Source organism: Carlito syrichta, unplaced genomic scaffold, assembly GCF_000164805.1.
Source record: "Carlito syrichta isolate Samal-C Ts95f unplaced genomic scaffold, Tarsius_syrichta-2.0.1 Scaffold315753, whole genome shotgun sequence".
NCBI lineage: Eukaryota > Metazoa > Chordata > Mammalia > Primates > Tarsiidae > Carlito > Carlito syrichta.
The window spans coordinates 1471002-1483810 of record NW_007259849.1 but is presented as its reverse complement, the minus strand read 5'-3'; the positions used below and the strand labels follow the sequence as shown (position 1 = coordinate 1483810).

The 12809-nt window shown below is 43.8% G+C and overlaps 1 protein-coding gene across 6 annotated transcripts in view; it reads left to right on the top strand.

The window, feature by feature from the left end:
• TRIT1 (tRNA isopentenyltransferase 1) overlaps positions 1-12070 on the top strand; it is a 55172-nt gene extending 43102 nt beyond the window's left edge. Inside the window, exons 5-11 of one of the 6 annotated variants that reach the window (XM_008073203.1) lie at positions 719-861; positions 3487-3598; positions 3967-4079; positions 4326-4403; positions 8202-8311; positions 8637-8754; positions 11727-12070. In XM_008073203.1, the coding sequence (XP_008071394.1) occupies positions 719-861; positions 3487-3598; positions 3967-4079; positions 4326-4403; positions 8202-8311; positions 8637-8754; positions 11727-11893 (841 nt within the window). In that variant the 3' untranslated portion in view covers positions 11894-12070. The remainder of the gene's footprint in view (positions 1-718; positions 862-3486; positions 3599-3966; positions 4080-4325; positions 4404-8201; positions 8312-8636; positions 8755-11726) is intronic. The other 5 variants (XM_021706544.1, XR_002481276.1, XM_021706543.1 and 2 more) reach the window with 5 other exon arrangements.
• The last annotated feature ends 739 nt before the right edge of the window (positions 12071-12809 follow it).

Sequence of the window (12809 nt, the reverse complement as noted above, 5' to 3'; positions counted from 1 at the left end):
CCCACGCCCAGCTAATTTTTGATTTATTGTAGAGATGAGGTCTTGCCAAGTTGCCCAGGTGGGTCTTGAACCCACGGACTCAGGCAATCTGCTCACCTCAGCCTCCCAAAGACGCGGGATTACAGGCTGAGCCACTGAGCCCAGCTCACTGCTAATTTTATTTATTGATTTATCTTTTGAATTGGAGTCTCATTCAGTCACCCAGGCTGGAGGACAGTAGCACGCTCTTGGCCACCGCAGCCTTGACCTGCTGGGCTCAGGCGATCCTTCTGTCTCAGCCTTCCAAGTAGCTGGAACTACAGGCATGCGTCACCATGCCCAGCTAAGTTTTTTTTTTTTTTTTTTTTTTTAATTGTAGACATGAGGTCTCACCAAGTTGCCCAGGCTGGTCTTGAACCTGCAGGCTCAAGCAGTCCTCTTACCTCGGCCTCCCAAAGTGCTGGAATTATAGGCATGAGCCATGGTGCCCGGCCTCCACTGCTAATTTAAAAAATTTTTCATAGAGATAGGCTCTCACTATGTTATTCAGACTGGTCTTGAACTCTTTGCTTTAAGCAATCCTCCTGCTGTGGCTGGGATTACAGGCATGAGCTACATGCTAACCTATTTCTTACCTTGCCTGTTTTCTTTAGGATCCTTTTCTGAGTCCCTTGTTTCACTTGAGAATATTTTCTAATGCTTCTTATGGGTGTGTCTCCTCCTCTTTTAAATTATTTAGGAGCTTGCAAGTGTTTGAAGAAACAGGAATCTCTCATAGTGAATTTCTTCATCGTCAACATGCAGAGGAAGGTGGTGGTCCCCTTGGAGGTCCTCTGAGGTTCTCTAACCCTTGCATCCTCTGGCTTCATGCTGACCAGGCAGGTAAAAGCCCTTCGATGCCCTAGAGTCCATCCGAGAAAGAACTTAAGAGTAATAAGTAATTATATATAAAATATTTAAAACCATGGGTGACTCATAATAAGCACAAGTGTTAGATATTAATTTTATTATCATTATTTGTTGACTTAGGCTTCAGTGCCATTCTTCTGGGTATCTATCTGGAAAGGGAGGAAGGGTAACCTTGGCACTAGGATAAGATACCAGTGATAGGATAGGATGGCATAGGTGGAATGAGAAAGAGACCACCATCCAGAGACAGTCCAAAGGAGAAAGAGAAGGAAGGCTCCCGTGGAAGGAGGTCTGATTCCTGGGTTGGCTGAAGGCTGGATCACTGATTATTTTAGGAGCAGTAGGCCTGAGAAGTGGCTATGGTGATTAACTAGCTAGCCTGATGATGTTTTTGTTGCTAAAATATAATGCCCTGTGATAGTGGTAACCTGTTCATTCAGCAAACATTTAGTAAGCATTCAGTGAAGTGTTGAGTATTTTGCATAGTACTTGGGTTTTAGAGCACAGTCCCGGCTTTTAAGGAGCTCCCAGTCTAGTGGGGTAACAGACAGTAGATAGACACTACAGTGTGATAAATGCTGGGCTAGAGATATTTTCAGAGTGCTGTGGGGCCACAGAGAAGGGATGGTGAATATTCTCTGTGGGGAGTCAGGGACCAATTTGCAAAGGTAACATATGAATTAAGTCTGGAAAGAATAGATTGTTATGTGAACAGACAGTATATTGTAGCATTTAAAAGCACAGGTAAGCTGGGTGCGGTGACTCATACCTGTAATCCCAGCACTTTGGAAGGCAGAGATGAGAGGATTGCCTGAGTCCAGGAATTCGAGACCAGCCTGGGCAACATCTTGAGACCTCATTTGTACAATAGATTAAAAAAAATTAGGTGGGTGTGGTGGCACACTTACAGTTCCAGCTACTTGGAAGGCTGAAACAGAAAGATTGCCTGAGCCTAGCTGGTAGAGGCTGCAGTGGCTGTGAGCGTGCCACTGCACTCCAGCCTGGATGGCAGTGAGACTCCGACTCAAAAAACCAAGCAAACAAACAAAAAAAAAAAAAAACCACACTGGTTCTGGGGCATACTCTGATTTCAAATTCTTGCTTCATCATCTTCTAGTTTTGAGAGTTGTAAGATAGTTTACCTTTCTCTCTGTGTCCCAATTCTATAAAATAGAGATAATAATAGTACATATCTCATAGCTTCATTGAGGATTGGATGAATTAGTGCATACAAAGTGTTCAGAATGTGCCTGACACATGGAGGGGTCTCAGTAAATGCAAGGTTTTTAGGAAGATAATAAAAAAGTTTACTATTGTAGGCCAAGAAGTAGCAGTGGTAGAAATGTAGAAGAGTGTGCCGGGCTTGGTGGCTCAGCCTGTAATCCCACGCCTTTGGGAGGCTGAGGTGAGTGGATTGCCTGAGTCCGTGGGTTGGAGACCTGCCTGGGCAACTTGGCGAGACCTCATCTCTATAATAAATCAAAAATGAGCCGGGTGTGGTAGCGCACACCTGTAGTTCCAGCTACTTGGAAGGCTGAGGCAGAAGGATCGCTGGAGCCCAGCAGGTTGAGGCTGCGGTGGCCGGGAGTGGCCACTGCACTCCAGTCTGGGCGACAGAGTGAGACTCCAACTCAAAAAAATAAAAAAGAAATGTAAAAGTACAATTGAAATGGTGAAAATTTGTTCTTAAATTAATCTGCTTTAAAGTAAGAAAGATCATTTTTCAATAATGAGAATTTTTGTAAATAAAACCATGTATTACAATTTAGCATAAAGAAATGCTATCTGATTCATAATAAAGTTGTGTTTGGTTACTACTTCTGAACAATTAATGACCTCTCACTCTTTGCTCCTTTGCCTGGCTCAGTAATTTAGACTGTGTGTAGGATGACTTTGGATTAAATTTTCTTGTTCCTATCTAAGGTGTTATCTGGGGCTCTTAAATGTAAAGTAACACAATTTTAACAAATTAAATGACAAAAAAATTAACAAAGGTAAACTGGGGGTTCTCAGTCACCTCTAAAACACATTGGATATACATTCCATATAAGAATGAAATAATAACTGGGCTCGGTGGCTCAACCTGTAATCCCAGCGCTTTGGGAGGCTAAGGTGAGTGGATTGCCTGAGCTCGCGGGTTCGAGACCTGCCTGGGCAACTTGACAATAAATCTCTACAATAAATCAAAAATTAGCCGGGCGTAGTAGCGCACGCCTATAGTTCCAGCTACTTGGAAGGCTAAGGCGGAAAGATCGCCAGAGCCCAGCAGGTTGAGGCTGCAGTGGCCGGGAGCGACCACTGCACTCCAATCTGGGCAACAGAGTAAAAAAAAAAAGAAAAAAGAAATATTTATTTTTCATATTAGCTGCAATTATGTTTTCTTTTTATATAATGAGAAGACATGTGCTTTAGTGTGGCTCTTTTATTTGGAGCCACAGAGTCTTAGCTGTGAGTAAATATAATATGAATTATTATGTAAACTTTGGAATTTGAATCCTTTTCTCCATTTGGACAAATTCTCTTTTTTGTGGCAGCCAGGTAAGTGTATAGTAGGCACCTACAACATGCTTGTTGGTTGATGGGCTAATTTGATTCAAGTCCTAGATGAGCGCCTGGATAAGAGGGTGGATGACATGCTTGCTGCTGGGCTCCTGGAGGAACTAAGAGATTTTCATAGACGTTATAATCAGAAGAATGTTTCAGAAAATAGGTGAGGATTGGGCTGTGGCTCTGACCTACTCTCCATCTCTTGCCTATAGTTGAAAATCTGTAGACAATACTGGTTTTGGATCTACTTATTAGCCTTTATCCTTGGCATTGGCAAGGCTTGTTGGAAGGAGAATTGGTATACTTGATACAGTTGCAATTTTCTAATCTTTCAGACATTCCCAGGAGTTACTTTGCAAGGAAGTAACCTGGGAGCTGGTGAGTAGGGGAGGGAAGAATTTTAGAGTTAGTAACTGCTCAAAATCTCAATTTCCTCATCTATGAAATGAAATGGCTCAACTAGATCATCTCCAAGGCCCCTGGTAGCTTTCAGAAGCAATGGCTCATGTGCTTATGCTCTCCTGTTCCCAGCCAGGACTATCAACATGGTATCTTCCAGTCAATTGGCTTCAAGGAATTTCACGAGTACCTGATCACAGAGGGAAAATGCACACCAGAGACTAGTAACCAGCTTCTAAAGAAAGGTGTGAATTCCTTCATCTAACCTGGTCTTAGAAATTCTTGGGTGATAGAGTACACTGCTGGTATGGTCTGAGAAAGAGCTGAGTCTAGAAGTGTCCCACATGGCCTTCAGCTCAGAATTGAGATTTTTGTCCACCAAGTTTAACATTGTGTAACTGATTTTCTCTTCTGCTGGGCTGGGAGGGCCTGCCTTTCTGCAGGGTAACAAGTGCTCACCTAGAGGTTCTTATACCTACTGTATCTTTCAGGTGTTGAGGCTCTGAAACAAGTAACTAAGAGATATGCCAGGAAGCAAAACCGATGGGTTAAGAACCGTTTTTTAAGCAGTAAGTTTCATGTTTTTCCTTATCCTCTGGGTCTGTTTTTGATAGAATATAGGTGTTCTCAGCTCACCCGGAAAATGAACTTCAGTTTCTGGACCTGTTCTAAGATTTTGAACCTGACCTGGAGTAGGGTCTGTTGCCTAAGTGATTATCCAGGGGTATGTTCTTGTGATGTCTCATTAAAAAAATGGTTTCCATTGAGGAGTCTGCCTTCTGCCTTGAACAGATGGGCACTGTCTGCAAACAGCTAAGAACAAAACAGCAAAGTCTTAGCAGAATTGTTGTTCAGGGCTGATTTTTAGATTCAGTTTTGTACCTGAAGAGCAGTCAGATTTCTGTAAGGAAGACTTCCTTATTATAATAGTTTGGGGCCAGATGAGAAGTATAAAAAAGCAGAGCCTTCACCATTTCTCCCAGCATCTCCATCACGGTCACATACATGGTGTTTCAGGTTGCTTCAATGGAAACTTTAGCTGAACAGAACTTTTAAGGGAGAAGGAAGGAAATTCTCATCCATTTGATCCTGTATTGTGTCTTTGGCACTAAATTTGGTAATATACATATATTACTGGGTTTTCGAGGTCTTCGTTTAGTTTCGAGGTAGATATCTTTTTACAGATAAGAAAATGAAGACCTAGAGAAATTAAATAACTTGCCCCAAATCCCCCAGCTAGTATTGAATGCAGGCCAGACACCAGAATCCACACTTTTTGCCTTATACTACTCTTCTTATTTCCTTTAGCTATAATTTTTTTTTTTTGGAGATGAAGTCCTACTCTATCACGCAGACTAGAGTGCAGTGACATGCTCATGGCCACTGTAGCCTCAGACTGCTGGGCTCAGACAGTCCTTCTGCCTCAGTCTTCCAAGTAGCTGGAACTACAGATGTGCACTACCACGGTAGTCTGGCTAATTTTTTTTTTTTTTTTTTTTACTTTTTTTTTGAGTTGGAGTCTCACTCTGTCACCCAGACTGGAGTGCAATGGCCGCTCCTGGCCACCGCAGCCTCGACCTGCTGGGCTCCGGCGATCCTTCCACCTCAGCCTTCCAAGTAGCCCGAATTACAGGCATGTGCTACCACGCCCGGCTGATTTTTTTTTGATTTATTGTAGAGATGAGGTCTCGCTGCCCAGGCGGGTCTCGAACCCGCGGGCTCAGGCAATGCACTCACCTCAGCCTCCCAAAGACGCGGGATTACAGGCTGAGCCACCGAGCCCGGCTTAATTTTTTTGACTTATTATGGAGATGACATCTCACCATGTTGCCCAGGCTGGTCTCAGACTCATGGGCTCAGGCAATCCTCTCACCTCTACCTCCCAAAGTTTTGGGATTATAGGCATGAGCCACCATGTCTGGCTTAGCTATAACTCTAGACAGCATTAGTATTGGACCTTGGATAAGTAATTGTGTTGTTATGAGCTAAAAGGAGATTAAGCATAAGTGAAACTCCATTTTATCTTGTAGCCACTTTTTTTTTATTCGGAGTCTTACTCTGTTTCCTAGGCTGGAGTATAGTAGCACGCTCATGGCCACCGCAGCCTCAATCTGCTGGGCTCAGGTGATCCTTCCACCCCAGCCTTCCAAGTAGCTGTAACTATAAGCTTGCGCCACCATACCTGGCTAATTTTTTGATTTATTGTGGAGACGAGGTCTCACCATGTTGCTCAGGCTGGTCTTGAACCCCTGTGTTCAGGCAATCCTCTTACCTTCGCCTCCCAAAGTGCTGGGATTACAGGCATGAGCCACCGTGCTCGACTCTAGCCACTTTTAAAATATGCTTCTGAATCATCTCATGTTTACCTTTTGCTAGTAGACTTCTGCTCTCAGTTATAGAAAAGATTAGCTGCCGGGCTCGGTGGCTCAGCCTGTAATCCTGCACGTTGGGAGGCTGAGGTGAGTGGATTGCCTAAGCCCACGGGTTTGAGACCCGCCTGGGCAACTTGGTGAGACCTCATCTCTACAATAAATCAAAAATTAGCCTGGTGTGGTAGCGCACGCCTGTAATTCCAGCTACTTGGAAGGCTGAGGCGGAAAGATCGCCGGAGCCCCAGCAGGTCGAGGCTGCAGTGGCCGGGAGTAGCCACTGCACTCCAGTCTGGGCGACAGTGAGACTCCAACTCAAAAAAAAAAAAAAAAAAAAGAAAGAAAAGGTTAGCTGAATCCTCCCCCCTGCTCCTTGGTGCCTCTGATCATGTACCCCTTGATCTATACTGTTGACTACTAGGTTACTGACATGATCTCTCCCAGCTTCCACTCTCTGCCAGAACTCTCCAGTAGTGTTCTGGTGCCACAAGGCTATTTACACTTTCTTCTACTTATCCTGTTTTCTCTGCATGTCCTGTTAGATAGAAGTCCTGTGTCTGTTGAAGCTGAAACTCACTACTGTACTACAGACTTCTCATGCAGCTTCTCTTCTTCCCAAGTCTGACAATATATCTGTAACAAAAGACTTTTTTGTAGTAATTTGGAACTTCCTCCTGTGGTAAAGCCACAATAACTGTTCCATCTCTGAGGCAGGAGGAGTTGATGGCACAGTGTGTCGTATACCGTCACAGTCCTGGCGCTAGAGTGAAAAGCACAGCTGCCCTGAAAATCAGGAGTCATGTGTGATTGGCCAGGGCTGGTCTGCTGGGATATGGTTCTGGCAAGAAGCCAGAGGGACTTCCCCACCCCAGCTTGGCCTTGGACCCAAGCCAGAAATAGCAGCTGGGAGCCGAGAACTTGTTGAAAGGTGCTTAGACAGGGCACAGAAGCCCAACAAAGGGCTTAGAGGAGAAAGGAAAATGTAGAGTGGTCTGGAAACAGGTGCAGAGCTTAGCCAAGGCCAGGTGTGCTGTGGATGCTGCCTGCACCCTCCCAGTCTCACCTTTCGGTGTGGTGGCAGGTGCAGCCCAGTCCAGTTTATGAAGAATCTTATTTGTGGTTGGCCCAATGAAAAGGCCAGCACCTGCCAGCCGTTGGCATCCCAAGACCTTTGATGTTTTTGTCCAAAGGGCGATGCTCTTTGCCTTTACGCAACTGACTTAACCTAGCTGTGTGTTAGATAGAAGCTGTGTGTCTATAGGCTGAGGAAGCTACCAGCAGAAACTAAACTCTTCAACATGGTTGACTCAGATGGGTGAAATTCCTGTAGCTGTACTCTACTACCTCTAGCCTCATCTCTGTTTGGAAGAGTTTCTCAAGGGTTTTTCTCAAATACCCTCTAGATCTGGCTATTTAAAGGAGCTCAACCAGATCAATTTCAAGTTTTCTTTCTGGTACTCAGATTCAGTGGCTCATTGGTTGATATGATTTTTTTTCCCACCTCATGATTATCAGCATGCTATCAAAGAGTTTCATGAATGCCAGACTGCTGACAGGATGTATGCAAATCTGAGACTAGTGTCTGCTCCTAAAGAAAGCTGTGGACACTTTTGCCACAGATCACCATCACTATAACTTGATAAGGAACTTAGGAAGGTGTTTTCTTAAAGCTGCTAGTTTATTTCTCCCTATGATATGCTGTCCTTATGTTGTAGCCCACATAGTGGTCACTCTATTCTGTTTTCTTGACTGCTTTGGAAGATATCCTGCACCTTTGTCTCTAGCTTGTACAACTGGACTTATTGACTGTAGACCAGTCACACCTGTAGATCTTTCTTGGATCATGGTTCATGTTTCTGGTTAGAATGAATATCAGCATGGTCAGAGTATTTATTCCTTTGGCCCTCCATGTTTCCCTTGAGGACTTTCAAATCCTAGGAGCAGAACAGGTTGGGTGTTGGAGGCTGACCTCTCACACTTTTTTTTTGTTATTATTAGGACCTGGTCCCAGTGTCCCCCCCATATATGGCTTAGAAGTGTCTGATGTCTCAGAGTGGGAGGAATCCATTCTTGAACCTGCTCTTGAAATTGTGCAAAGTTTCATCCAGGTGATTATAATCATGATACAGTCTATTGTCTGATTCTCATAGCACTTTCCTTAGCTGGCACCTTTGTTGCTATATCATACATATCATGAAATCAAGCTTTTCTGAAGAATAAAGAAAGGCTAGCTGCTTTTAGAGGCTGTGTTTCTACTTTCACATTTAGAAAGATGGTTGCTAAAATCTATACACAGCTCACCTGCTCTCTGGTATTAGAAAAAGGAATCGTGGGAGAATCTCACTCCCCTTAATATCAGAGAATTGTATCCAAATTACTTTAATTGAATTCCCCACTCCTACATCCCACTCCTACATCCCTATGTTTTTTTAGGGCCACAAGCCTGCAGCCACTCCAATAAAGATGCCATACAATAAAACTGAGAACAAGAGAAGTTATCACATGTGTGACCTCTGTGATCGAATCATCATTGGGGACCGAGAATGGGCAGGTAAAATATGGAGAAAAGCATGGAAAATTCTGTATGGGTCACGATGATTTCATCAAATTTTATGTCTTTGGTAGTTGGAGTGCTGGAATGTTTGATTTTTTAAAAGAATTATCTTAAGTTTTAGAGACAGAGCCTTATTCTGTCACCTAGGCTGAAGTACAGTGGTGTAATCATAGCTCACTGCAGCCTCAAACTCCTGGACTCAAGCAGTCCTCCTGCCTCAGCCTTTCAAGTAGCTAGGACTACAATGCGTGTGCCACCATGCCTGACTATTTAAAATATATATATATATATATTTTTTAATATATATATATATTTTGTAGAAACGTCTCCAGGGCCAGGTGTGGTGCTCACTTCTGTAATCCCAGAACTTTGGGAGGTGGAGGCGAGGGGATTGTCTGAGCCCAGGGGTTCAAGACCAGCCTGGGCAACTTGGCGAGACCCCATTTCTACAATAAATAAAAAGAATTTAGCCAGGTGTGGTGGTACACACCTGTGGTTCCAGCTACTTGGAAGGCTGAGGCAGAAGGATCACCTGAGCCCAGCAGGTTGAGGCTATGGTGTCCGTGAGCATGCCACTGCACTCCAGCCTGGGCATCAGAGTGAGACTCTCTGACTCAAAAAAGAAGGGGAAAAAAAGAACTAACCAGGTGTGGTGGGGTGCAACTATAGTTCCAGCTACTTGGAAGGCCGAGGCACATGGATCTCCTAAGCCCAACAGGTCAAGGATGCAGTGGCCTTGAGCGTGCCACTGCACTCCAGCCTGGGCGACAGAGTGAGACTCCGACTTAAAAAAAAGAAAAGAAAAGAAAAGAAGCAAACAAAGAAAGTATCCCTGTGTTGCTCAGGCAGATCTTGAATCCTGGCCTCAAGGGATCCTTCTGTCTCAGCCTCCCAAAGCGCTGGGATTACAGGCTAAGCCACTGTGCCTGGCTTGGAATTTGTTTATTTGTAAAGGGACAGCCAGATTCTTCTAAATCCTATGCTCAAATTCCTTGGAGACTTTCCCCCAATTGGGGAGTTGTCTCTGCATTCTGAAATTCAAAGGACAATCATATGCCCTCTAGCTTCAGTTGGAATAGATGTTGGTTAACTTGTGAGGTCTGCAGTTAACTTTCTAGAACTCTTTTGACTTCATGATTCTGCCTTAGAGGAGTTTTTTGGCCTTTCATGTTTAGAACTCAGTGGGGGTGAGATAGGATTGTAAGGGAAACCAGGCAGCTCATCCTAGAGACTCAAAGAATCAGAAACATAGATGGGGGTGGAGGACATGGGCTTGGAGGGTGAGTGGAGGGGCGAGAAGTGCAGCAGTTACTCCTCCTGAGAGTACATTCTTCAAAAGTGATGTCTCTTCAGTATTCTGAGGTAGTATGTTGAAATGGTGGTAGTTAAAACCATGCTGAAAAAATGTTCAGGGAAGCTGTGTGAAAGCAAGCCACTCACTCACACATGTATAAAGATCAGAGACAGCTCCGCCCTAAGACTGTGTATCCCTGCTTTAGTGCCTGGACCTGTCTCTGCCACAGAGTCGAATTGCACTAGCATTGTTGGGGTGTCTGATTTCTGTAGTCACCCAGTCCAAGCTTTACCCCCAAGCCTTGAATTTACATGGTATTTAGAAACAGGTATAAGGCGCACTCCTTTTAGGCACACTGGGGCAGGCTTACAGTTTACCCAGCGACTGGGACCCTTCTGTTCTGAGTACTGTTTTCCATGGACTTGTCAGAGAAGTAGATTTTTCTCCCCATACCAGCCAATAGAATGATTAGGTCTATTAACTGTTAACTCTGGCAAAATGAACTCCATTGTCAGAGACTGGGGATGACTGTGATTGCCTAGCCAGCAGAAGAAGCCTCAATTGTCATTGGCTTATAATGATGAAAGGGGAAGAGAGAGTGTCTGATTGTTTTTTCTAAAGGAAACTTAGTGGTTCGATTAGTCGAATGTCCTTCAGGGATAGCCTTAGAGAAGCAACATGTGTGAGCCTTTGTGAGCTTAGCTTGTGTAAGCCCTTCTGTTGTGCCATCTGTCAAGTCCTTGCTCCCATCTCCTGCTGCCATGGAGAGCCAGCCCAAAAGCTCATTTTTTTTTTTTTTTTGCCTTAGGTTCTAACTGGAGAACAAAGCTGACTTTTTTCCCCAAGTAAACTTCTCTTTGACTTCTAACCTCATCCTCACTTATTCTTGCTTCTAAACACTTAAAAATGATGCTATTAATATATATAAAAGAAAATGTAATCTAGTCATCTATCTCTTTAGGTGTTCCCAGATGAAATTTCCTTGAAAAAGAATAGAGTAGTAAAAATAATCTTGCATGAGTTAGTCAGAAGGTAGTGACTGTTAGGGACGACAGGTCAGCAATTGTAGCAGGCCTTTCAGCTTTCTTGCTTCTGTGGCCCCTCAGAAGAAATTGGCAGGGACAAATGCTCCTTTCTGTCTCCCTGGGGCAGTGTGTGCAGTGTGTGCTTGGGGAACAGGAGCCTTATGGGGTAGTCATTCAAATGGCCTGTCTGACCTAGGCATGGGGATAAATACATCTGCAATAGGAAACCCCATGCCACAGAGAACTGATTCTGTAAATTAGGGTCTCTTTTTGGAGCTATAGGTCTAAGCAGATGAGTTTACCCACTGTGTGACCTTAGACAAAATGTGAAAACTCTCTGAACTTCAGTTTTCACCTGTATGAAACGAGCAGAATAATACTGTCTTATAAGACTGTTGTGAGGGTGAGTGATGTAAAAGTACCTTAGCAGGGAGCACTTGACATGTGGTAGGTCACTCTATTTTGCTAGCTAGCTGGCTGTGTAATTTATTCTTCCTTAAAAATGCTAAGCAGCTATACCAATACATGTGTCAATCCTGTTATTTATTGTTAAAGAAAAGGACTGTATAGTTAGTTGTATTTGCCTCAAGAATTAATTCTAGAAAATCCTAATAAGTTTTTGTTTGTTTGGTTTGGTTTTGTCTTACTAGCGCATATAAAATCCAAATCCCACTTGCACCAAGTGAAGAAAAGAAGATTGGACTCAGATGCCATCAACACCGTAGAAAGTCAAAGTGTTTCTCCAGACTGTGACAAAGAATTTAAAGAGAAGAGATCTCCAGGCCAGAATGACCAAGAGCTGAAATCCAGCATTTAAGAGACATGTCCAATGGACTTTGCAAAAGTGGTGGGCTGCAGTTCAGAGGAAGGGATGTGTCTGTCTCCCAGTCTGGGCTAAGGAGTGCTGTGCAGAAAACTCACACCATTTTCTTCCAATCAGTGATGTGGTTTTAAAATCTTGTGTTCTCTGTAATGGAAACAGCAGATCTTGTCAGTTCCCTGTGTGGCTAATGTGTCTGGTAATGATGTAGTTCAGAAAGAGTTTTTTTTTCTTTGAACCTTAAAGTTTCTATTTTTAAAAGAGGCACAGATTGTACATTTCTGAACTTGAGGATCTTTTTAGTGGTGAATACCAGGATTCACTACAACCTTTGAAGAAGTTTTATGTCTCCAATTCTGGCTAAAAATATCTCAGATGATTTTGTAGATGACTGAAGTATTGTGAACCACAAATCAGGAGTTCTGGATTCGAATGAATGGCAGGAAAGGATCAGCTCCATTGAGATGATTAAGTGAACCACACTAGTTCTTAGAATTCAACAGAGAAAGAGGGAATTGAACTGAGGTAGCTGTGACATAGGACTTGAAGACTAAAGGCTTTGAAATGTGTGGGTTGCTCCTGTGTGATAATTCCTATCTCTGGTATCTTTCTATTGAGTTAGGAATGTGTGTGTGTGTGTGTATGTGGTTTTTTTTTTTTGAGTTGGAGTCTCACTCTGTCGCCCAGACTGGAGTGCAGTGGCCACTCCCGGCCACCGCAGCCTCGCCTGCTGGGCTCCAGCGATCCTTCCGCCTCAGCCTTCTGAGTAGCCGGAATTACAGGCATGCGCTACCACGCCCAGCTGAATTATTATTTATTTATTTTTTTTAGTAGGAGTCTCACTGTGTCACCCAGGCTGGAGTACAGTGACATGCTCACAGCCACTGCAGCCTCAACCTGCTGGGCTCAGGTG